The sequence below is a fragment of the Ictidomys tridecemlineatus genome, chromosome 2, assembly GCF_052094955.1.
Source record: "Ictidomys tridecemlineatus isolate mIctTri1 chromosome 2, mIctTri1.hap1, whole genome shotgun sequence".
Taxonomy (NCBI): domain Eukaryota; kingdom Metazoa; phylum Chordata; class Mammalia; order Rodentia; family Sciuridae; genus Ictidomys; species Ictidomys tridecemlineatus.
This window is the reverse complement of record NC_135478.1, coordinates 92,039,711-92,066,479: the sequence shown is the minus strand read 5'-3', so window position 1 is coordinate 92,066,479 and position 26,769 is coordinate 92,039,711. Positions and strand designations below refer to the sequence as shown.

At 42.8% G+C, this 26,769-nt stretch overlaps 1 protein-coding gene across 5 annotated transcripts in view; it reads right to left on the bottom strand.

The window, feature by feature from the left end:
- The window catches only part of Cfap251 (cilia and flagella associated protein 251), an 83,034-nt gene that overhangs the window by 53,540 nt on the left and 2,725 nt on the right, over positions 1-26,769 (bottom strand). For 4 of the 5 annotated variants that reach the window (XR_013434842.1, XM_078039243.1, XM_078039245.1 and 1 more), the window contains exons 3-9: positions 25,944-26,327; positions 18,418-18,558; positions 15,555-15,664; positions 8,057-8,168; positions 7,719-7,799; positions 1,840-1,917; positions 263-313 (exon numbers count right to left, since the gene is read on the bottom strand). Coding sequence is in view for 4 of the 5 variants with exons in the window: in XM_078039243.1 (XP_077895369.1) it covers positions 263-313; positions 1,840-1,917; positions 7,719-7,799; positions 8,057-8,168; positions 15,555-15,664; positions 18,418-18,558; positions 25,944-26,327 (957 nt within the window). In the remaining variant the exon portion in view is untranslated. The remainder of the gene's footprint in view (positions 1-262; positions 314-1,839; positions 1,918-7,718; positions 7,800-8,056; positions 8,169-15,554; positions 15,665-18,417; positions 18,559-25,943; positions 26,328-26,769) is intronic. The other variant, XM_078039244.1, reaches the window with a different exon arrangement.

Genomic DNA, 26,769 nt, shown 5'->3' with positions numbered 1-26,769 from the left:
GAACCCAGGCCACACTCATGCCAGGCAAGCGTGTTACCACTTGAGCCACATCCCCAGCCCAAGGCATTTTACTTTTAACAATATTTCTGTTGTTTTCAACTGACAATTTGATAAAGGCAAAGGACCCAAGTAAAATTTTTCCAATTATTTCTCAGTGGTTCAATATTAAGACATTCAAACATGATCTGAAACAACTGAGCTTGCACATACACAATCCTTCTCCACAGAATCTGGTATATAAAAATGCAAGAGGCATACTCACTTTTTCTGTTAAGAGTGGGGCACTGTGAGCAAGTATATTTTTCTCTTCACACTGATAAGCAAAGGAAAAAAATAATCACTACCAAAAAAAAAAAAGGCCTAATTTCCAAAATAGGAACTACATAATAGCAAAATCAAAACAAACACATCTAAACAGGGTCAGAGATTTGCAATCTCTACAGCTAAGAGAACCTACCATCTTAAGGAACCTCTAAAAACATTCTCAAAGAAAAGCGAATACACAGAAAATGCCAGAGTGACTGAGACTTTAAATGGTAGTTAATAAGAATTTTAATTCTGCATTAATAAGCCTTTAAAACTAAAATAAACAGCTGAAGCAATGAATATTACTGACAATTAACAAGTCAATGTGCTTTTGTTTTGCATTTTTTAAATTGAGGCAAAATGCACTTAACATGAAATTAACTGCTAACTATTTTAAAGTGTATAATTCAGTGGTATTTATTATATTTAAAATGCTGTGCAACTACCGCTATCATATTTTCTCTTTTTTCCCACTATCACATTTTCATCACCCCAAAAAGACCCTGTAACCAACTCTCCCACCAAGCCCCTTATAATCACCCTATGGATTTGCCGATTCCTGCATTTCACATAAATGGAATCAGACAATGTGTGACTTTCTGTATTCGGCTTCTTTCATTTAGAAAAAATGTTTTTGATGTTCATATCATAGCAAGTGCCAGTACTTCATTCGATAATATTCCATTGTATGAATTTGTCTCGTTGTTTACCTATTCATCAGCTGATTGACAGTCGATGGACATATGGCTTGTTTTGACCTTTTGATTATGGTGGAGATGCTGCTCCAATGAGTATTCGTGTAGCACTATTTGTATGAATGCCTGTTATCAATTCTTTCAGGCATATACCTTAGAATTGCTGAGTGATATGGCAATTCTACGTTTAATTTTTTTTTTGTGTAGGGCTGGGAATTGAACAAGGTAGGCAAGGGCTCTGCCTCTGAGGCATATCCCCAGCCTCACCATTTTTTTTAAAACCTTTATTTTGTTTATTTAGTTTTAGTTTTTTTTAATGTGGTGCTGGGTATCAAACCCAGTACCTCCTGCTAGGCAAGAGCTCTACTGCTGAGCCACAACCCTAGCCCACCCAGCCCCACCGTTTGTTTAGTGATGCTGGGGTTTGAATCCAGGGTGTGTTCGTGCTCCGTAAGCACTCTATCAACTGAGCTATCTCCCCAGGCCCTAACTTTGTTCTTTAATGTCATTCTTTTTTCCTGTGTTGGTATATATGCTACTACCGATCTGTTTGCTAATTTCTTTCTGAAAGGAAATAAAGTCCATGATCTCAAAATACACTTTTAGACCTGTAACTATATTCAAATAAACATTTGCTTTATTACTTAAAGAAATTTAATTATGTTTCTGACTTGATATGCTAATTTCCAATGGGACTAAAACAAAGACTATAATTAAATCAACATTTTGATATATAGTCATTGCTCCCTAAATACAGTATTATTATATTACTAAAATGTCTGTATCCAAAGAATAAACTTGTACCCATATTTAAAGAAATCAAAATATTTCTACTTACCCATGAATAATATATTGCCTGTGTTTTACTATTGCTCACCAATTCTTTATTATTTGTTGGATTAAAAGTAAGGTAGTTCTGAAATAGGAAGTATGAAAATATATTACATGATATATTTTGTTTCTCTCTGGTTAAATTGAATGTTAAAAAATACATATTAATGTTAAATAATATATATGTTAATAATATGTATAATTTTGGTACCAGGGATTTAACTCAGGGGCACTTAACCACTGAGCCACCAATCCCCAATCACATCCCCAATCCTTTTTGTATTTTATTTAGAGACAAGGTCTCACTCAGTTGCTTAGTGCCTCACTAAATTGCTGAGATTGGCTTTGAATTCAAGATCCTCCTGCCTCAGCCTCCCAAGCCACTGGGATTACAGATGTGTGCCACTGTGTCCAGCTAAATAATAATTTTAATTAAAATACATAACCAAGAAGGAATATAAAACAGAAGACATGGCATGTGGTGGGCAATGAGAATACCATTTAAATGCTGGTTGTTAAGGAATACAGTAGAAAGTGTGTTCATTTTCAAGTCTTACTCATTCTTATTCTATAAACTAGAATAAGTGAAAGAAAGTAAGCCAACATTCAAAATACCCTTTTTCTTTTTTGGTCCTAGGGACAGGGCCTCATGCATGCTGAGCACACATTCTACCACTGAGTTATATATCCCCAGCCCCTCTCCAATGACCTCTATTCTGTGTCCTTGTGGACAAGGATTTCTGCATTCACATTTCTAAAATTGACAGGGCCACAAGAGATCTTGGAACGAAAGCAAGATGTTGGAAGAAGAGTTTGATTCCTGCCAAGATTGTGCATGGTTTGAGTTGCTGGCTTCCTTCCCCAAAATCACTTCTGCAGAAACTACAGAAGTAAGGGAAACATTACATGCAGAAACAAAACAATGACAACAACAACAACAGAGCGAGAAATTCCCAGGGAGCCAGAAGGCCTGTATCTGGAAATGTGCACTGGAGATGGGCAGCTACAGCCAGAGATAACGGGCTACAGGGGGCAGCATTGAGACAGGGGAAAGCTGTTTATGTTCCAGGCTAGTCGCTTTCACCCCAGCTCCAAACCCATTCCTTTGCCTACTGCTTAAACCATCCAGGCCAGAGGCCTGGGGGAGGGAGGACCTGATAAAATCAAGTGCACGGACCAGAACCTTCCAAGACTGACTACTTTGCCGAGTCTTTGTGGGCATGGTAGCTACATCTGTAACCCCAGCAACTTGGGAGGCTGAGGTAGAAGGATCACAAACAAGTTCAAGGCCAGCCTGGGCAACTTAGCAAGACCCCATATCAAAATAAAAATAAAAAGGACTGGAGAGAGGGCTTGGTGGTAGAACGCTTGCCTAGCATATGTGAGGCCCCTGGGTTCAATCCCCAGTTCTTAGAGAAAACAAGTTTTCTTTGAAGGAAGTCATCATCCCAAGCTTCAAATTATTTCTAGACTTTTTAAAATAGAACACTGAGAATTCAATGAAACATAACCAGACATATGAAAGGGTCAGATGCAAATGACTGAAAACCAAGGGGGTGAAGCAAGAGGCCGACAGGAATCCAGGTGTGAGAAAACAGATGCAGCCTGAAAACTGTGATTAATAGGCTCAAGAAAGCTAGGATAAGAAGATCTCAGCAGATACTCCCATTTTGTAAAAAAGAAGCAAATGGAAATTTTAGATCTGAAAAAAAAGATTAAAAAACTCAAAAAGATGTTTTAAAAGGAAATTAGATACAGCCAAAGAGATGATTAGCCAGTAGAAAAGAAAGATAAATTATGGCAGAAAACATCCAGACTAGATCATAAAGAGACAAAAGGATATAAAAACAAAAAAGAGAACAAAAGACCAACTGGACACAATAAAAAAGGCCCAACACATTTGTAATTAGAGTCCCAGAAGGAGAAGAATATAGCAGAGGGAATATTTAAAGAAACAATGGTTAAGAATTTTCCAAAACTGAGCAAAGATATAAGCATCCCAGGTTCAAGAAACCCCCCAAAAGTAAGCTTTAAAAAATCAACAACATACCCATATACAAACAGATACATTACTGAAAAATAAGAGAAATTTCTAAGTATCCAGATAACTTTGAAAATACAGATTGGGGCTGGGAATCAAGTGCTCGAGCACTTGCCTAGCATAAGGCAGCGGGTTTGATTCTCAGCACCACATATAATTAATTAATTAAAAGGTCCATCAACAACTAAAAAAAAAAAATTTAAAAGAAATACAGATTGACGGCTGATTTCTCAAGAGAAATGGAAGAAGTCAGAAGACAATGGAGTCTTATCTTCAAATTGCTGAAAGAAAATAGAATTCTTTACCTGGGAAAATATCCTTCAAAAATAAAAACAATTGTCGGGTATGGTGGCATACACCTGTAATCCCAGTGGCTTGGGAGGCTAAGGTAGGAGGATAGAGATTCAAAGACAGTCTCAGCAATTTAGTGATGCCCTAAGCAACTTAGACTGTCTCAAAGAAATACAAAAGGGCTGGAGATATAGCTCAGTGGTAGAGTGCCAAGAAACAAAGAAAGGGAAAGGAAAGCAGAAAAAGAAAACTACCATGAAAATGAAAGCATATATTTATGCAAAGGCTTGTACATGAACATTCATAGCAACTTAATTTTTAATAGCCTCAACTCATGTCCACCAACAGTGAATAAACAAATTGTAACATAACCATGTGCCACTATTCAGCAATAAAGAGGAATAAACTATTGATGCATGGAACAAAATGACTGAGTTTTTTAAAGAAGCCAAAGCCCACAGCAAAAAAAAAAAAAAAAAAAAACCAAGTTCACTTATATAGAATTCGGTGTTGGAAGATTGATTAATGAATCAGATCAGACCTTGGAGGCCATAATATGGTGTTTTGTTTTTATTTTAAGGGTAATGAGAAATCATACAAGGGTTTAAGTAAAAGAGACATATATATTTTACTCATTTAAAGAACATCATGTGCCTGCAGGGGTAAAGTGTTCAGGGGTGAGGCCAGAGTGAGCTCAGAGCCCCAGGGTAAGGAGCTGTAGTCACGAGGTAGAGGTGAATACGGCCTGGACAGGATGGCAGGAGAGATGTAGGGGAGAGGAACAACTTCAGGGCATCTTTAGAATGGATGAGAACACTCAAGAAAGCTACAAAGGGGCTGGGGATGTGGCTCAAGCGGTAGCACGCTCGCCTGGCATGTGTGCGGCCCTGGTTCGATCCTCAGCACCACATACAAAGAAAGATGTTGTGTCCACCGAGAACTAAAATAAATAAATAAATTCTCTCTCTCTCTCTCTCTCTCTCTCTCTCTCTCTCTCTCTCTTTCTCTCTCTCTCTCTCTCTCTCTTTCCTCTCTTTAAAAAAAAAAGAAAGCTACAAAGAAAAGAGGGAGGAGGGGGAGGAGGAGGAGGAGAAGGAGGGAGGGAGGAGGAAAGAGAATAGAGAAAGAGGAAGTCGAATTAAAACAGATGAAGAAGGTGCAGGAGGAGGAGGAGAAGAAAGAGGATGGCTTAGAACTAAATTTGAGGAACACCAATATTTATAATGTATGCAAATGAAAGAAAAAAATCCACAAAGGAGCCAGAGAAAGACTGGTCTCTGTGATAGCACAAAAAGTGTCTTGTAAGCCATGGATGGAGTGGCTCACAGACGAAGAGTAAAGAGATCTAACATGGTCATCCCACTGGCATGCCGGAGACCACAACAAGCATGGTTTGGATAGAGCCACGGGGTGGGAAGAGTGGAAGAGGAATGAAAGGAGCCCATCGCCCATCACCAGCGTAAGTTGTGTTACACTCAGAGCAACAGTGAGGATGAAAGAATCACAGCTCGGCAACCAACAAGGATGAGTCCCAGAAGCAATGCTGAGCAGATGAAGCAATAAAATATACTTCAAATATATCAAGGTCAAAAGCAGGTCAAACTAAATAAGATGGAATTGAGGGATACATAAATAGAGAAAAGTATAAAGAAAACAGGGAATGTATAACACAAAACTTGGGATAGTGGTTCACTGCAGGGAGAAAAGAAAGCAAATGAGATTGGGGACAGGGATCAAAGAGGGACATGGTGGCACATGCTTGTCATGCCAGCTCCTCGGGAGACCTTGACAGAAGGATCAAAAGTTTGAGGCCATCCTGGGCAATTTAGTGAGACCCTGAATCAAATAAAAAATAAAAAGGGCTGAAGGTGTAGAAGGTGTAACTCAGTGGAAGATCACCCCTGGGTTCAATCTCCAGTACCAAATCAAACATCCAAACACACACACACACACACAGTGGGCTTCTAGGGTTGGGTCATGTTCCATGTCTTGATCAGTGGTAAGTTCACAGGTACATTTTGTTTTCTTCTTTAAAATATACATATTTTGCATTTGTGCTTTATTTAACATCAACACAACAATATGTGTGTGTGTGTGTGTGTGTGTGTGTGTGTGTGTACACGGTGAGGTAGGAAGCAGGCTAGCCAGCCACCAAAACAGCCAGAACAGCAGAGAGCTCTTTTGCTCTTAATGGCTGAACTCAAGGTCACATGAATCAGCTCTCTGGGCGGCTTTCTCTGGCCACATGCCCTGTTCAGCTAGGGTACCAAGAAGGCAGAGTTCACTAGGGGAGGGGGTATGAGCTGCCCAACAGAACTGTCTGCAATGATAGAAACGCTCCGCGTGATCTGTGATGCCAAATATAGTACCTAACAGCCACATGTGAGCACTTCCAGGGCAGCTAGCAATACTGAGGAACCCATCTGAAGTTCTATTTAATCATAATCAATGTAAATTTAAATAGTGCATTCAGCAAAGTCACAGGATGCAAAATTCTCCTGCATTTCTATACACTAGCAACGAATGATCTGTAAAGGGAATTAAGAAAACAATTACAATTATAAGAGCATAAATAAGAATCAAACACACAGGGATAAATTTAATCCAGGATGTGGAAGATTTGTACAAAGGAAATTAAAACACTGCTGAAAAAAATTAAAGAAGATATAAATAAACACAAGACATCTGGTGCTCAAGGACTGGAAAATAATATTATTAAGAAGACACCAGCACCCAGAGTGACCCACAGACCAGTGCAGTCTCTACAGAGCCCAGAAGGCACTTTCCACGGCAATAGGAAAACCCATGGCAATAGGAAAACCCACGCCAAGTCACCACACATACCTGACCATGTATTAGTGCCACTTTAAGAAATAAGGACATTTTTTTTTCAGAAGGGAAAGGAGGGAATCAGAGCATAAGGACTGCATAAAGACATGTATCTTGCTGAGTCTAGTGACCCAAACCCTCTTTGGGGGTTTTAGACCCTGTGAGCCGGGTAGGTGCCCGGCACAGGGCACATCCTCAACAGATGTATAACCAATGAAGGATCCAAGGGACATTGTGACAACATGGGAGACAGGAGTGACACAAGAAAGTAAGAGACTATGCAGAAATGCTGTAGGTGACCTTGGCAAGTCACCTCATGTAAACTGAGAAGAATAATGATAATTTCTCTCCATACTTCAATGAGCTTCTGATAAGGTTAGAAGCAGTTAAGAGCACGTGTCTAGAAGAGGAAAGTCTGCTAGCTGGGTGACTTCAGACCGATTATTGAATAATTACTAATAGTCCGCAGACATTAATATCTCCTTGCTAGCATGTTTGCCTGGATTATGTGAGATCATGTAAGTAAAGAATTTAGCCAAATCTGGCACATAATAAGTGCTTGAACTATATTAGCTTTTCTAAGCAAAGATAAACAAGGCCTGGGATATGAAAGTCTTTTAAAAGTGCTGCTGCACCACAGCAGAATTCTACCAAAGCAAAAGGTAGGCTCTGAACTGGCTTCAGTGTGAGGTCAGGCTGAGGGTTATAAGACCAGACTGACCTACCTGGAAACCATACTCTTTGGGGAGGAGGAGACTGCACGCCGGTGTCTCCACTGCCAAAGTCCACTTCCAGATGCACACTTTCTGCAAAGGAGAGCACAGTGAGAAGGCCTCTGAGGGCTGCTGCAGAGAGCTATGTCCCTTGTGGTGACACAGTAACATCAGGCAACTAAGCAATGGACCACAAGCCAAGCCACAAAGCAGGAAGTGCCAACTCTGCACCATGGAGTCTGGTCATCTCCTGGGAATACTTCAGAGGCCAGCTGGCTGGAGCAGAGCTGACTGTGGGGACACCTGACAGGTTGACCAGCTTGCTGAGGCCAACCCAGAGGGCCCTTTACCTGGACTTCAGCGTCTGAGATGGTTGCCAGATACTTGGCATCACGGGTAATGGCTATTGCACTAATGCCATTACCTTCTGGGCAGCTGTCAAATATGGTGTGCACAGGAATCCTGCAAAACAGGACAGGGAGGAACAGCATCCAGCTCAGCTCAAACCTTCCAAAAACACAGCAAAATGTGGTCTATCTACACAATAGGATATTTATGTTTAATTGATTCATTATTAATCACTAATAACAACATAAGAATATCTGTATCAAGTTAATTTATTCATTATTACTCACTATTCCATAAAATGGAGTGAAGCCCTGACACAGGCTACAATGCAGACAAAACTTAAAAGCATGATGCTAGCTGGGTGCGGTGGTGCATGCCTGTGATCCCAGCAGCTCGGGAGGCTGAGGCAGGAGGATCTCAAGTTCAAAGCCAGCCTCCACAAAAGTGAGGCATTGAGCAACTCAGTGAGACCCTGTCTTTAGATAAAATACAAAATAGGCTGGGGCTGGGCCTCAGTGGTCAAGTACCCCTGAGTTCAATCCCCAGTATCCCTCCCCTGCCCCACAAAAACACATGCTAGTGAAAGAAGACAAACACAAAGGCCATGCATTCTGTGGTTCCATTGATATGAAATGTCCAGAGCAGGCAAATCCAGAGACAGAGAGCAGATGTGGTTGCCAGAGGCTAGAGAGCAGATGGGAGGCTTCTGCTCCTACTGGGTATAGGGTCTCCTTCTGAGGGGATGAGAATGTTTTGGAACTAGACAGAAGGATGAGTGCACAACATTGGGAATGTACTAAACGCCCAACCACCTGCACACATCCAAATGGCCAATCTTATGTTTTGTGAATTTGCCTCAGTAACAACCAACAGCCTAACAGGGAAGAGGACACGAATGCTGTGTGTTAGAGCTCACCCTGCACGAGCTCTAGTGGCCCTGTCACCTGTTTCCAGGTGCCAATTCAATGTGAGTCGCTTCACCAGGCATGAAGGATGCAAATATAAAAACCACAACTAGGACAAGGCCCAGTTCAGGAAAATGGGTGCCCCCTGCACACAGAGAACAAATAAGCACCCCCTTCCTGGGAGCAATGTAGCTGTGACTATCTGAATTTTAAACCCTATCTGTACTCTAAGGCCCAGCAATTGCAACTCCTGTAACTTTTCTTAGAGAAATAATAGGAAAATTAAACAAAATAAACCAAGATGCATCTTCCTGGTGACGCTGTGTTAACAGGAAAATGAAAAAAAGCAAAACAAACCTGTTAAAATAAGAATTATTTTAAACTATTATGGCAAAGCCATCGAGTGGAAAAACTTGGCTGCCACAAAAAGAACGTGATAGATCTGAGAGAGTGACCGAGAACTTTGTGAGAAGAGCACATCACGAAACAAAGCCATAGTGTCATTTTGACTGTGGCACACAGTGTGGATTCACCTGATTTTCACAACAATCCTGTGAGAGTCAGACGAACAGTGTGCCCCCAAATTCCTGTCCACCCAAAACCTCAGGGTGTGAGGGCATTTATATGTACGAGAAAGGCCTGTAGGAGTGACTGCAGACTGTCCATGGTGGTTGCAGTTTGGAGATGGTCTGGCCAAGGAGGGACTTTCCTTTTCTACCTGCATGATTCTGTACATGTCCCTGGTAAGGACTTACAACTGTACAGCTTAGGTGGAGCTTGACGTGTGCAGAATTTAAGCAGATGACCTTGACATACCTGAGACAGACAAAGAAAGCAAGAAACCCCAGCAGCCCTGGAGCAGGTGGGCTGTAACATGGGGTTGGGGGTCCACATGCTTCTGTTGTGAGGGGAGAGTGGGTGGCAGTAAGATGGAAGCCAGGGGCTGGGACTGTATCTCAGTGGTAAAGCACTTGCCCAGCGTGTGTGAGGCACTGGGTTCCATCCTCAGCACCACATACAAATAAATAAATTAAAGGTCCATCAACAACTAAAAAAATATTTAAAAAAAAGATGGGAGCCAAGCAGGCTGCGCCCCACTTTGTTCCACTGTGGTGTACTGTTCACAGTGAATTTAAACGGGCCTAAGTTTGTCACATTGGCATCCCAACTGCCTTAACCAAGTCCGTGTCTCAGCTGGGACCTACTCAGGTTCTGTCATTTCACAATTCACTTGAAAGGCAACCCTCAAATTCTTGGGAGTGATACAGTGGAGTTCTCAGTGGGAAAATGTATCTCATCTCTGAAGACATTTAGAATTGAACATGGAGAAGTCAGTCAAATCCATAGAAGTAACATATTTATGATAAGAAAATTTGTTCTTCTTTTTTAAGGAATGCATAATGTTTAAGAGAATTTGACATATCAAAGTTTCTACCAGATTAGATTTGATTCTAATTTAAAACACATAGTGGATTTAGACTTATGATTTTAAATTGAAATCCTATTAAGTTGTACAATGTTATAACACTTAAGACAACTTAAGATTTGCCATATTTGTGACTAAATTTATTAGATTTCTAAGAATTACTTAAGTACCAGTGAAGAATTTGTTAGACTACTAAAAACATGTAAAACTGAATATATTAAATTTATAAATGCAGTTTAAAATGCTTAAAAAAGAGCTAATAATCAAATTTGTGAAGCCAAACATTAATCCAAGCTTTCTCAAAAGTGATTACAAAAATATGCTAGATTTATAAATGAGTAAGTGAACAAAATGCTTAAGGAAGCATTTTGTTTGTAATCTGTCACTTTAATACAGAGGATATTAATTCTAAAGCCAAAACATTCTCTGAGTAATCTTTTCTGGGTCCCAAAGCCATTTGGGAGATCACAAAACTTGTATCCACATTACATTTGAATTGTTAATCACAGATATGCTTTATTTTCGATTTCGAAAAAAAAAAAAAAGTCACTCCCTTCAAGATGCTGCATCTAGCAGGGGAACAGCTTCATAATGAATAAAAGATCAACAGGCCAGAACTGCTCATAACAGGCCAAGCTCTGTCCAGGGGAAGAGGCACAGGTGACAGGCCTCTGCGACAGGTTCTGTGGACATCCTGCTGCATGAGGTGGTAACTTTCCCTTGTGGCCAGGTTGGAAAGAGCACTAGGAATGGAGATGAAAGCTAGCCAAGACTTTAGCTTTCATTTGAAGTGGATTAAAATAATTGGGTTTTCATCAAAATACATTTTTATCAAAATCAACAGATAAGCCAGGTACAGTGGTACATACCTGTAATCCCAGCTACTGGGGAGCCTAAGGCAGGAGGATCATAAGTTCAAGGCCAGCCTTAGCAACTAAGCAAGACCCTGTCTCAAAATAAAAAATACAGAAAAAAGGGGGGGGGGTAGGGATATAGTTCAATGTAGAGCATCCCTAGATTCAACACTCAATACTGCAAAAATAATAAATAAATAAATATGTAATTTATCTATATAATGGAATGTTGATTCAGTCATCAAAAGGAATGAGGCATTGACACATGCTATGACACAGATGAATCTTGAAACATGCTCAGTAAAAGAAGCCAGACACAAAAGGCCACATATTGCAGGATTTCACGAATTTCCAAAGTAGACACATGTACAGAGGCAGAAGGCAGGGCCTGGGCAAGACAGCATGGGGAGTTCATGAGTCCAGAGTTTCTATTTGAGTGATAAAAATGCCACTCAGTTTGTGGAAATAGTGGTGATGGTTGCACATGGTAGCTATAATTGATACCATTGAATTACACATTTTTAAATGGTTAAAGTGGTAAATTTTTTTTTTTTTTTTTTTTTTTTTTTTTTAGTTTTCGGCGGGCACAACATCCTTGTTTGTATGTGGTGCTGAGGATCGAACCCGGGCCGCACGCATGCCAGGCGAGTGCACTACCGCTTGAGCCACATTCCCAGCCCATAAAGTGGTAAATTTTAAGTTGCGTATATACATATATTTTATTTTTATTTCTTTTAGTTGTAGTTAGACACAAATATCTTTATTTTATTTATTTATTTTTATGTGGTGCTGAGGATCAAACCCAGGCCCTCTCAAGCACTCTACTACCCAGCCACAATCCCTTAAGTCGTGTATATTTTATCACAATGAAATAAGATCTGTGTCATGGAGAATGAGTCACACAGTGAACTGCTGGGAGGGAGATCAGGCAGGAGCTTGTTGCAATAGCCCAGGTGAGAGAGCGGAGGGGAGAGGGGAGACAGGAGGAGACAGGAGAGGCCAGGCAGTAGGGAGGTCACCGAGGCAGTCTGGGAGCGATATTTCAGCAGGAGAGGCCCAAGGACATCCAGGTAGAGAGTTCTCTAGCACTTCCTCATCAGGAAGAAGAGGGGATGCTGAGAGAGCCCTTGTTGAGATTAGGCTCTCCTATCTGGGGAACAATGGTGCTGGTGGCCTCGTCACCATAGGTGGTGTTCAAGGGATGGCCGGGAAGGGGATCCTGAGAAGAGACTAGAAGGAAGGGCCATAGCAGAAGGGAACTAGGGGGCTGTGGTATCAGAGAAGCCACAGGAAATGCAGTGTCAGATGCCACTGAGACCCAGGTAAGGTAAGGGTGGAGACTGGGTGGCATGGCCTGTGGAGATCTCCAGGAAGCTGGGGGACCTGACCCTCGCTCCAGGACATTAACAGGACTTCTGCCTAACCTTTTCATTCCCCTGGACTTGCCACTCCCTTCCCCACACACCCAACCAGGGCCTTAAGCTCCTGTTGGAGAATCTAGAGCTGCTGTCTGCCTCTAGGCCAGGGATTATGAAAGAAAACCCCCGCTATGAGCATCTACCTTGGGCCAGGTGTGGATTCACCGGATTCACCTGGTTTTCACAACAATCCTGTGAGAGTCAGCCAAACAGTGTGCCCCCAAATTCCTGTCCACCCAGAACCTCAGGATATGACTCATTTGGAAACAGGGTCTTGCAGATGGAATTAGTCAAGATGAAATCATACTGGATGAGGATGGCCCGACACCCAGGGAAGAATGAAGACTGAGAGACACGGGGTGGGGGGCGGGAAATACCTGCGAAGATGGAGGCAAAGGCTGGGGGGCTGCATCCACAGCCAAGGAACGCTGAGGGGTGCCACAAGCAGTGGAAGCCAGGGGAGGGACCCCAGCAGGAACCAACCTGCTGACACCTTAATTTTGGGCTTTTGGCTTCCATAACTATGAGAGAGTAAACTTTTGCTATTTTAAGCCACCCAACTTGTGGTAATTTGTTACAGCAGCCTCAAGAAGTCAAACAGTAGGTATTAGCCTCATTTTTTCCACAAATGGGAAAGTCACTTGGTTTCTTTAGGCCGCCAGTCCTCACAGGAAGCACACAGCAGGACTGGGATGGAAGCCAGGTGGCCCCAGAGCCTGGGCGCTCTTCCTCCTGGCCACATGGCTAGCATGTCACTCAGGAATCCACCAAGTCAGCATATAGGCGTTACCACACGCTGCGGTTTTGCTTTCTGGAACTCCAGGGCTCTTTCCCTCCACTTTGGTGGACATCTACTGTATTCCCAGTGATTAAACCGAGCTTCACTCTCGTTTTCAAATTCCCAGTCCCATTCCCAGCTAAGCCAGCCTACTGCTTGGCAGCTGTTGCCCCAAGCAATACAGCAGTCTGCCCACGCGCAGTTGCCCACGCAGCTTCTTGCTAGCATTTCCCAAACTACCTGAGGTGAAGGACTCTTTCTAAATTTGTCACTCTACTGCAGACAAATGCTTTCATAAAGTAAAAACACTGTGGCAAGGTCAGAGGGCCACTGAGTTCCCAGAAGCTTCCTCTCACTTTCTCTGCTTCCTGTTCAGCACGGGCCAGCTCAGCCTGTGTGTCATGCATTGAGCAGTGCTGTGCTGGCCCCTAGAAGTCCCTCAATTCCTCAGCTGATGCACTAGAAGAAAGGGGGGCACAAATGCTGAGCTTCATGATTAGGAAGAAGGGCACTGAAGGGTGGCCACCTTGATTCCTGGAGACTCCCTTCCAGTGTCACCAGCAAGAGGGGCATGAGCTGCCAAGCAGACCTGGAGGGTGCAGAATCCCACCGCCTGGGCCTAGGCTCCCATGTCCAAGCCTGGACTTGCTGACCTCCTCTCTAGGCCCTGGGCTGGTCTCTGCGACACTGGACTGAAAGGACTCGCCATCTACCTAGCAGACAATGCCTACTGTGGTTCACGTCTCAGATGTTGCAGTGGGTCAAGGGCTCTGGGTCCTACCATGAGAAGAACGCCAGACCCATTCCCCTGGAGGGCTCCCTAGAAAGCCCCGGTCCCTAAAACTGCAAACCAGGGAAGGCTGAGGACACCACAGCCCAGAGGAGCCTAGGGGACATGACAAGTCAATCTAAGGTGGTCACCTGGATGGGATCCCAGAACAGAATAGGGACATTAGGATGAAAGGAAGCAAATCTAGGTACACTCCTATGTAAATAATGACATTGTTCCTTAATTCAACAATGTACTACGCTAGTGTAAGATGTAAATAAAAGGGTACAGGGAACCCTCTCTACTATCCTTCGATTTTCCTATTAATCTAAAACCACTCTAAAAAAAGTGAAAGGCTACTAATTTTAAAGGAGGGAAAGGTCAACTGAAGGTTGTGAGCAGGGTGTGCTGTCAGAAGCGGAGGGGCTGCCGAGGAACAGCGCATGGGAGAGCCTCTGTAGCAGGCAAACACATGGAACACAATAAAGCACACCCACCAGGAAATGTGCCGCATGGAACACATATGGTGTGCTGGGGCAAGGGAGCACTTGGGGATGACCACTTAGGACTTCCCAGGGAGGCTGGGTAGAGCTCAGTGGTATAGCCTTGCCTAGCTAGTACGAGGCCCTGGGTTCCTTGCCCAGCACTGAAAAATAATTTTTTTCCCCAGAAAAGGTAGGCTGACCCGGGACTAGAAAAATCTGTCTTTATGAAAGCAATGGTTTTCATTGCAAATGGCCGATTTGACTTCTGGTTTATCCTTTGAGCTTGTGTGTGCTGGGATACTGTGAGTCAGCCCCTCCCAGCCCAGTCTGCTTGGGGCCACCAACTAACCAAGTTTCTGGGCCTCAGTGTTACTCGTTCTTTGCTTCCTGGGTGGCAGACACTGTACAGAAATCAGGGGGAAAAGAAGCGACTACACGCTCTCTCTGCTTCTTGGTGGCCCTGTCCTGACCTGCTTTCCTCTACCACACCCTTCCACCATGAAGTTCTGCTCACCTGGAGCCCCAAGGTATGAAGCTGTCTATTGATGGACTAAGGCCTCTAAACCATGAGCCCCCAAATAAACTTTTCTTCCTCTAATTATTCTTGTTAGGTCTTTTTGTCACAGCAGTGAAAAAGTTGACTTAAATGTTTCTTTTGAACAAGACCACTTAGGAATTAAATGAGGAAGAGGAGGAGGAAGAGGAGGAGGAAGACGAAGAGGAGGAGGAGGATGAAGAGGAGGAGGAGAAGGACGAAGAGGAAGAGGACGAAGAGGAAGAGGACGAAGAGGAAGAGGAAGAGGAGGAGGAGAGGAGGAGGAGGAGGAGGGGGGGAGGAGGAGGGGGAGGGACTGCACAAGCCTACCCTGTGAAGGTGTCCCATATAATTATCAGGCAGTCTGGTCCTTTGTCCGCTGTGGCAACCCACCGCCTGTCTTCACTGATGCAGAGGCAGGAGATGAGGTTGGGGTGGCCCTGTAGAAATGAGGAGAAACTGCTCTGAAGCACCCAGGATGAGCCCAGCCTCATGCACCTCAGAGAAGACTGGGGACCCGCAGAGAGATCTGAGCTCCCTTCAAGGCTCCTCTGGGTAGGAACTTTTCCCGTGGGCCTGCCCATGGTTTCCTCCATCTCCTGGTGGGTTTCTCTGAATTCCTCTTCTCAAACACTCCCCACAGGAACGGTGGCTCCCTGGAGGTGGGGGCATTATCCAACCCCCAACCCAGGTTGAGAAAAAGCTGATGCCTGGGATCTCCCACCCACCCACGGGGCTCCCCGCAGCCCACCTCCTGGGACACAGTTCCCCTCTGGAGAGAGACAATCCTCCTAGTCTTTCTTATGGTCCTAGGGTGGCCCCGCACAACAGAGGCATCCTGCGGAAGCATGTGAACGCCTGAAAGGGCAGCACTCTGCGGGGAAGGCCCTGTGTCCTCCCTCACTCCCTCCTGGCTCTGCACCAGCCACCTGGCCTTCTCTCTGGGCCTCACACATGAGCACGTGGAGCTCCCTCAATTTGGAAAGTTCTTTCCCTTAAACTGTCCCTGTTAGCTCATTCTCATCCCTCAGGTCTCAGCAGAAACAGACTTTCTAAGTCTCTGCCCACCCAATCCAAAATGCAGGCTGCAGTGGCCACGCCCATAATCCCAGGGCTCCTGAGGCTGAGGCAGGAGGTAGCCTCAGCAATTTAGCAAGGCCCTCAGATTGAGTGAGACCCTGTCTCAAAACAAAAAATAAAAAGAACTGCGGGGTTGGAATTGTGGCTCAGTGGTAGAGCACTTGCCTAGCATGTGTGAGGCACTGGGTTCAATTCTCAGCACAGCATAGAAATAAATTAATAAAATAAAGGTCTATCAACAAATAAAAAAATATTTTAAAAAAAAGGACTGGGGATGGGACTGGTAAAGAGTAAAGTGACTGGTAAAGTGGTAAAGAGCCCCTGGGTCCAATCTCCAATACCAAAACATTAATGTTAAAAATAATAAAACAGGGCTGGGGATGTGGCTCAAGTGGTAGCGTGCTCGCCTGGCATGCGTGCGGCCCGGGTTCGATCCTCAGCACCACATACAAAACAAAGATATGTTGTGTCCGCCGATAACAAAAAATAAATATTAAAAGTTTCTCTCTCTCTCTCCCTCTCTCTTAATAATAATAATAATAAAACAGGGGCTGGGGTTGTGGCTCAGTGGTAGAGCATTTGCCTAGCACATGTGAGACACTGGGTTCGGTTCTCAGCACCACATATAAATAAATGAATAAAATAAAGGTCTATTAACTACTTTAAAATAGTTAAATAATAATAATACATTTAAAATTTTTAAATTAAAAAAGAACTGGTAAAATGCCCCTACGTTCAATCCCCAGTACCAAAGATAAATAAGTAAATAAATAAATAAATAAAATAAAATAAAATAAAGAGGGCTGGGGATGGAACTTAGTGGTAAGCATCCCTGGGTTCATTTTTTTAAAAAGTTAAAAGTAATTCTCTCTCACCCCGATTTTTCTTGGAGTAATTTTGCTCTGTTACAGTGTGACCATGTCGTCATGCGTTCACCTGTCTGATGTCTCTCCATACTAGTCTGGATGCTCACTATGGCAGGGACTACACTTGCTTTGTTCATGACTGCATACCCACAATCAGAAACGCAGTGGTCATGATTCACGTTTGTGATATGATGAATGGTCAAGGCCATTCCCAGCCATTGACTCTGGTGAGGCTGGACTCTGTGGGGCATGACCCTCCTTTCCCTCTCCCAGCTCAGCAGAGCCTGTGTACAAGCTCCCTTCCCTTCGGCTGGAGCTTCTGCCCTCTGTGCTGCGCACTCAACCAAACTCCAAGGCTGCTGCCTGCTGATTGATGTCAGTGTTTCTGTGCTTCCAGGAAGGAAACTCCTGGAGCTGCGTGTTTGTGTCTTGGACTCCTGGCTCAGTGCTGAACACTGTCCGGGTTCTTGGTAAATACTTTGTGAAGGTTTTGAACTAGGTATTGACTAAGGAGGGTCCTATAACAATGCACGTCAATGAAAATATAACACAGACCTGTTCACCAGGTCAACCAGTGGCATGTCAGACACCAAGAAACTGGACAGTTAAGTAGATGAGTGACGACAATAAGAGGGGTAAAATGTTAAGAATGAAGGAAACAGAGCACTGGAGGAAGGCAGGGTTAAACTAAGAGAGCTACGGTAGGGAGGGAGGGACAGGAGGCCCACTGACCTCCTAAATATATTCAGGTCAAGAGAACTCCAGTCACTGTTTACCACCCACAGTCTTGGGCAAGTCACTTAAACTATTCTGAGCCTCAGTTTCTTTTTCTTTAAAATGGGTATGTTAATACCCACATCTCAGCTTGGTTATGAGGATCCAAGCTCATTGGAAACTGGAAAGGAGTCTAAGTATTCATTAGGCTTGACTCCCTGGTGAACAGATGTCCTTGTGTTCATTGTGGTTCTCTGGAGACATCATAGTCTACATTGTCCACATTTTTGCAGAAATGTAAAAAATACTGATGTTTTAAATTCTTGCAAGGATAAAAATAATATCCACTGCTATTTGTCAACTGATGCTGATTAGAATCATAGACATAACATGTTTCTAAAAGCAGGATTTGCTGTAGTTCAAAGGAGAGGCAGGAAAGTATGACAATGATACAGTGAAGTCAGCCTGAAAGTCCAAAGCAAAACACTACCCGCAAGTTAAAGCCCTTTATAAGCAGGAAAAGCCCCACATACCTGCAGGTGGTACTGGCTATTCCTGAAGATATTATAGATGACGGCATTGTGAGAAGACACGTACAGAAGGACTCTATGGTTCTTCTCACGGACATAGAAGACAGGGAGGGAACTGTTCCATCCAAACGACCAGGTCAAGTTCTAGAAGACAAAAGCAAAACCAGCAGGATGCTAGTGTGCAGAGCCCAGAGCCACGCTCCTGCACCAACGCCCAGAGAAGAATTCCACAGCACCAGTGCCACAGAGAAAAATCACTTTAAGAAAATTCTCAGCAGTGAGCCGGGTACATGGTACAGGACAACAGTTCCAGCAACTCGTAAGGCTGAGGTAGGAACAATTGTGGGAGTCCAGAATTTTGATGCCACCCTGGATGACAGCAAGACACCATCTCAAGAAAGAAAAAAAAAAAGCCCAGTGGGGTAGTCCACACCTTTAATCCCAACAGCTTGGGAGGCTGAAGCAGGAGGATCATGAGTTCAAAGCCAGTCTCAGCAATGATGAGGTGCTAAGCAACTCAGTGAGACCCTATCTTTAAATAAAATATAAGTGGCCTAGTGCCCCTGAGTTCAATCTCTGGTACCTGTCCCCACAAAAAAATAAGGCTAAATATGTGGCTCAGTTATCAAGTGCTTCTGAGTTCAATCCATGGTACCCACCCCACACAAACAAAAAGAAAAAAGAAAAAGAAAGGCTCTACAAGCTACAATATGAAAGAATCTTTGAAGAGGGGACACTCAGTGAAAGAAACCTCACACATACAAAAAACAAAACAAAACAAAACAAAACAAAACCCTACATTAGATGGGCAGGTGGTACACACCTGTAGTCCCAGCAGCTCAGGAGGCTGAGGCAGGATGATCACAAGTTTAAAGCCGGCCTCAGCAACTTAGGAAGATGCTGTCTCAAACAAATAAAAAGGGCTAGGGATGTTGCTCAGTGGTAAGCATCCCTGGACTCAATCCCTGGTACCCATCCCCCCAAAAAATTAAGAAGAGAAGAGAATGGGTAGTAGCTTATAAGAGGAAGTCTTATAAGCTGATAAGAGGTGCACAGGGCAGAGAAATTGCTGCAAGATAAAAATGGGTGATGTAGAGAAAGACAAGAAGGTTCTTGTTCAGAAGGGTGCCCAGGGCCACACCAAGGGAAGAGCAGCCAGTGCAAGACTGGGCTGAGCCTCGGACTGCTTGGGTGGAAGGCATGTCAGGCCTGGGTTCCCCAACAGGAAGACAGGTGTCACCTAGGGACAGGGAGCATTGATAGAGTATTTAGAATCTCAAAAAGGAAACTCCCAGAACAAAAACTATCTGAAAAACTCAGAAAAGCTACTAACGAGTAATAGCCACAGGCTTGTTTATTGCAGAACAGAATGCCTCATGGCTTTCTTGCATGCACCATCATTTACTTGATGACAGACACCAGAATTCAGATCAGGAATGGCTGGCAGATTTTTTTTTAGTTGTAAATGAATACCATAGCTTTATTTTTAATTTATTTATGTGGTGTTGAAGATCAAATCTAGTGCCTCATACATGCAAGGCAAGCACTCCACCACTGAGCTACAATACCAGCCCTGGCAGAATATTTTTTTGGACAGGCTTGGTTCAAATAAAAAATTGATCTGTAGTTCAATGGATATGATTTTTTAAAAAGTTTTGATGATAATCCCAGTTCAGTAAGTATGATCACCATTCTTCCTTTCCAGAGATATGGTTAGAATTCATTAGTAATGTCCAACCTTTCACAGGGTGGTGAAGGCCATTTAATGCCTACTGAAGGCTGGTTTTATACTTAGATTATATGACTGGTTCTGTGAACAAGTTTAAATCCTGGAGGAGATCTCTTCACTGTCTCTGAACCCAACAAGACTCACACGTGTTTCAATTTGTGTTCATCAGCCTGTTAAGGGCCGTGGCTGAGGACAAGGAAGCAGTCTGGTCTACTTTATATTTTTGTTGACCAATCCAATTTAATTAGAATTACTCATATCTAAAATGCTGCCTTTTCCAGGTGCAGTGTTTACATACCTGTAATCCCAGTTGCTTGGGAGGCTGAGGCAGGAGGATTGCAAGTTCAAAGCCAGCCTCAGCAAAAGCAAGGTGATAAGTAACTCAGTGAGACCCCTGTCTCTAAATAAAATATAAAATAGGGCTGGGAATGTGGCTCAGTTGTCAAGTGTCCCTGAGTTCAATCCCCAGTATCCAAAATAAAATAAAATGCTGTATTTTACTTATGTGTAATATCAAATAAAGAATATGTAACACATTTTTGCAAGTTCAGATGTTTTAAAGTCAGCATGATACAATAGCAAACTAGATTATACTTTTGAATACTTTCTGTATCAGACTGAGTTATAATGCAAGATTGTCTTTAAACAGCTATTCAAAAACACAAAAACTGTGAGAAAACTGTGGAAGTGTGATTAGATAATGGTGCTTTTGCCAACTCACTAGAAGGATTAAAGTAGAAGAGATATCCCATCGCATAAATTTGCAAATTATGTGATCATAAAATTTGAGATAATTAAAAATGAAATCAAAGATCAAAAACATTAAAAATAGCATTATCACACCAAGAATGGTGGCACGTGCCTGACATCACAGCTACTCAGAAGGCTGAAGCAGGAGGATCACAAGTTCAAGGGTGGCCTGGGTAATTAACAGGACCTCGTCTCAAAATAAGAAAGAAAAAGCAGGGTAGGAGTGAGGAAGGTGGAAGGGCAGCAACTAGGGATGTAGCTCAGTGGTAGAATGTCCCGGTGCTGGGGAAAAAATTACAATTCGATCTAGCAATTAAATTTCTAAGTATAAATCCAAAACTGTTGAAAAGAAAGACTCAAAAGATATTGTACACTCATGTCCATAGCAGCACGATTCATAAGAGCAAAAGGTAAAGCAACCCCAGTGTCCACTGGTGAATGAATGGATGAACAGACTGAGATCTTTCCCTAAAGTGGAATATTATTCAGTCTTTCAAAGGAAGAAAGTTCTGACACAGGCTACATGAATGAACCTTGAAAACATGAAGGGAAATTAGCCTGTCACGAGAGGACAAGCACTGCTATGGTTCCAAATTCAGAGAGAGGAAGGAGAACAGCAAGTTCCCGCGGCTGAGGGAGGAAAGGAAGGAGAGATTTGGTTAAATGGGTGCAGAGTTTCGGTTTTACAAATGAAAAAGGAAAGGCAGTGGGATGGATGGATGGATGCCTCAGCAGCTTAGCAAGGCCCTAAGCAACTGAGACCAATCTCTAAATAAATACAAGAAAGGACTGGGATGTGCCTCAGTGGTTAAGCACCTCTGGGTTCAATCCCAGTTAGAAAAAAAAAGAAAGAAAGAAAAGAAAAAGTCTTTAATAGTAAATTGAAACCATTCCCTACTCTTCCATTCCCCAAGACCCATACCTCACTAGGCACCAACCCACAGTGAGCAGTTAACATGGTGAAATTCCATTACTTCCTGAAAGCACAGCGAACAGTCAGGTGATAATAAAGTCAATAAGTAACTTTACAAGAAAGGCAAGTATTCAACCTAAGACTTGGTTCTTATATACCATTTTTCCTGGAAAGATAAAAGATAAAAAGACAAAATTCCCTTAGAAGAATTAAAAGGTCCACATTTCTAGGAATAAATCCAAAATAAAAATCTCATTAAATAAAAAATTATAGGTACTAAAACCTATTATATTTTGGGGGGGGCAGATATGAGGTATGAAACCAGGGGTGTTTAAACGCTGAGCCACATTCCCAGACCTTTTTATTTTTCATTTTCAGAAAGGGTCTTGCTAAATTGCTTAGGGCCTTGCAAAGTTGCTGAAGTGCTGGCTTTGAACTTACGATTCTCCTGCCTCAGCCTCCTAAATTGCTGGGATTACAGATATGTACCATTGAACCCAGCTAAATTTATTACTTTTAATTGAATAGAAAAGCTTTTTATTATAATTTTATGTTTAAAGTCTACTGCTTTTAATTCAATGACAGCTTGTTTTTGTAGTAATCTTATGTGTATCCATACAGATTGTGGTGTATCCGTACAATGGGATACAATTCAATGATAAAAAGAAATGGCCTACCGAGCCACAGCAGGACATGGAGAACCCTTACATGCATATTGCTAAGTAAAAGAAGCCCATCTAAAAGGGCTCCATACATTCTAGAAAAGGCAAAATGACAGAGACAGTGACAACAACTCCAGTGGCAGCCAGGGCCCAGCAGGAGGAAGGAGAGGGAATAGGTGGAGCACAAGGATCCCGAGGGTAGTGAATCTCTCCTGAAAGATCCTGAAATGGTGGATATACATCATTCCTTGCTTGTCAAAGCCCACACAGCATACAGCACAGAGTGACCCCCTAACGTGAACCAAGGACTTTAGTTAACAATGATTTGTCAATGTTGGCCCACCGAGGCCAACAAATGTACTGCTCTTGCAGGATGTTAATAAAAGGGTCACCTGGGGAAGAGGGAGGTACAAGGGAGCCGATGGGGACTCTCTGTACTTTGGGATCAATTTTCAATAAGCTTAAACTGCTCAAAAATAAGGTCTATTGGGCTGGGGATGTGGCTCAAGCGGCAGCGCGCTCGCCTGGAATGCGTGCGACCCGGGTTCCATCCTCAGCACCACATACAAACAAAGATGTTGTGTCCGCCGAAAACTAAAAAATAAATATTAAAAAATTTCTCTCTCTCTCTCTCTTTAAAAAAAAAATAAGGTCTATTAAAAATTAACCATGGGACTGGGGTTGTGGTTCAGTGTAGCACGCTTGAGTAGCATGGATGAGGCACTGGGTTCGATTCTCAGCACCACATACAAATAAATTTTTAAAAAAATAAAGGTCCATCAACTTCTTTAAAAAAAATATATAATATTTATTTATTTATTTATTTATTTATTTATTTATTTATTTATTTAACCAGGGGGCTGGGGCTGTAGCTCAGTGGTAGAGCACTTGCCTAGCATGGATGAGGCACTGGGTTCAATCCTCTTAAGTTCAATTTTTTAAAAAAATAGATAAGTAAAATAACTTAAAATTCTTTTTAAAAAATTAGGGACAATTAATCAAACATGGAAGAATGTAGAAAGTGATGTTTGGATGATGAGATGCTAAAAATCAGGGAATTATATTGGACTATAGAAACAAAATCAGGAAAGTTTCCTTTCTTATCTTTGAACTAAGTACTTATAAAGTTAAATGGATATACCATACATTTTTCCCCATGACAGACATAGCAGGTAATATGGCCAATTTCCCTCTCCTTCATTCTTCATTCTCTGTCCTGTTCTGTTTCCATGTGCCTGTTCCTTATAATTTATATTTCTATTTAGATCTTTTATTGTGTGGGCGTGAGTGGTAGAACGATAGAATCATAATTGTCTCAAACTGCAACTTCTAGGAACAGAATTATTTAATATTTGGTTCTTAAAAGCTGATTCATGCAAATGAAATTGTTCTTTTTGGAAAGTCGCTAATCCTAAAAGGATCATCATATTCATCCTGAAAATTAATTTTTTCATTTTGTAAATTAGTTATAAAAAGCAAACATTTCTGGACAGACTCCTCTCCTCAGCTACAGCAGCTCTTCCCAGGTCAACTGGGCTGCCTTCACCCAGTGATGATGGGACTCGTTACCTAGCAGAGTGTTAATCCCTATATTCTATATCAGCTCTAATGTGGGGGACAAATGACTAGGAGGGAGCCACCTCTTACCTCAGCCTTTTGCTAAAACATGCTGATGTGAAAAATAAAATTTTATTGTCAGGCCTGAACTTCTCTGTGTGTGATATTCCTGAGATCGTGCTCATAAGAACATGATTACTTTGTTTCTTGGCTGGGTGGAATTCATGGTTATGTCTTTTGCCAGTAGCATTGTGACTTCTTTCAGGGGACCTCAAAAGAAAAAGGTGGCCACCCGAGGTACAAGAGAGAAGGAGGAGCACATTCGCCATGGCAACTTTTGTGAGAGGGAAGAAGGAATTAGAAGAAACATAAATGGCTACAGAGAAGTGAGCAGTTACATTTAAAAAGGAAAAATGGAGCTACAGGCACCGATATCAGAAACCTTCCAAGACATACCGAGTTTTCCACAAACTTTCTCCACAAATGCAGAATATCTCAGTGGTTAAAAAAGAAAAAAAATTAAACCAAATGTGAGCTGTGTGTGTGTGCACCCTATGAGCACACAGTATGTTGGTGTTCGTCAGGAGAAAGATCAGGAAAGACACAGTCTCCCAGATGGAGCAGGGGTTCCCAGGGAAGCGAGATGGGTGAGAGTGGGTGTGGGAGAGGGCTCTTCCTTCAGACATGTCTATGTTGTATGATGTCTTTACAAAGAGCACTGATTGGTTTAAACAAAAGAAAAATAATAAAGGAGAAAGGTACTTCCAAAAAGCTAAAGAAACTTGCAAAGATCCAGGAAAGTTTTGGTCCTTCAGAAAGACCAAAGGCGACTGGAACCAGAACTGGGGAGTGGCTCTCCTGGAGGCCAGCGGCAGCCTGAGCATGGATTCCTCGCTCTCACGGCCATCCTACCTGAGCTCTGGTGAGCTGGAGAAATAAGACCAAAGTCTGGATGGGCCCACAGCCCCATTAGTCTAAATCTTAGGCTGAACAACTGCAGGCTGAGGGGGACCCCTGCTCAAAGAAGGTCAAATCTCTAGAAAGGAGGTTTGTAGCAGTCTGCCTTCCCCACTGGATGACTCCACTCCCCATCGTCCTTGTCCTCTGCATCATACAGTATAGAACACCCATGGTGGGTCACTGTGTTAGGAGCTATGTTGGGTACATTATATGCCATCAGTTGCTGCAAACTTTCCACAGGCATAAGACTACAGGAAAAAAGAAAAACAGGACAAATCCTAGGAAATGATTTTCTGAAAGTAGCAGATGGAGGAAGAAGAAGGGGGAAAAGAAAAAAAAAAAACCCTGCTTTTCCTTCTCTGAGTAAATGATAATATTTTTATGCCTCCCAGATGGTGCTTCCCTGGAATATCAGCAGCAGAGGCAGAGACCTTGGGACAGGCTGGTGCTTTGCAAAGCAGTCTCCACTTTCATCACAAGTGTCACTTTTCTGGCCAGGATTTGGGGAGCCCATAAAGGCATTAACCCAGTGGAGGGCGGAGAGGTGAGGCAAGAAGGGGAAGGGAAAGAACTGAAGGGACCCGGGAGGTTACAACGTGGCAGGTGGAGAGGAGAAGAAAGAGGGAGGAGGGAGAAGAAGGTGGGAAAGGAGAAGAAAAGGAAAGAGGGTGAGAGGAGAGGGAGAAAAGTCAAGGGGAGAGAGGGAGGACGAGATTTTGAGTCTCTCGCTCAAAACAGCACCCTATGCAACAAACTATGCATGGAATTTCCTGCCCGTTGAGCAACAGTATTGAACCCAGATGGTGCATTCATGTTCCCATGCATCACACATGTCCAACCAGAGTTCTTAGCTTAAAAAGCATCTTTCTGGTGGGACGTTCTCCAGACACACATGCAATTCTCTGGTTTTCCCATACTCTCCAAGCACCAGGGAAATGAAGATGCACTTTATGCTTACCAAAGGGTACACAGGGGTGCTCTCATCCTTTTGGAACAAGGAATCCTCTGTGGTGGTGGACACCAGGGACTCCTTGGAGGCCCTTTCTTTTTCTCCTTTTTCAGTGAGGTTGTATGACTCTTTCTTTTCATGTGTCCTTTCATCCTCTTCTGATTCTGTGGCTTCCTGTTCTGATATCAAATCCCCTTTTGCTTGTTCCACGGTGTCTTGGGGAGCTTCTCCAGGTTTCTCCTCAAGCTCTTCTGGGAACTGCCAATCTGTCTGATCAATCTCATTATTGATTTGCTCTGAATCCAGAAATGAATGTTGTGAGCTGAGATCTCTTAAAATTTCATTTATTTCAGAATTGTCTGATGGTAAGGAAGACTTATCTCCTTGGGTTTCCTTTAAAAAGAAATAAAAGGAGATTGTGATTCTAAACACAGTGCCTCCTGCACATTCTCCTATTTATTGTTCCCTCCATTCTTCACCAGCCAGTCTTGGTGTTAGCTTCACCTTGGAATTATGAGATGTTTTTCATAACGTGTCAGGAGCCTGGCACATTTTGTATTAAGAAATGAGTCCAAGGGGCTGGGGTTGTGGCTCAGTGGTAGATGGCTTGCCTAGCATGTGGGAGGCACTGGGTTCGATTGTCAGCACTGCATATAAACAAATAAATGAATAAAGGTCCATCAATAACTAATAGAAAAAAATGAGTCCTGGTGAGTCTGGATTTATTCTCAGCCTACTAGCAGGCAAAGACAATAAAATCATTCTTTTAAGTGTCACTGGTGGTCTCCAAAAGCCTGCTAGACACAGAGTTATTTATGTTGGGCCAGGGCTGAGT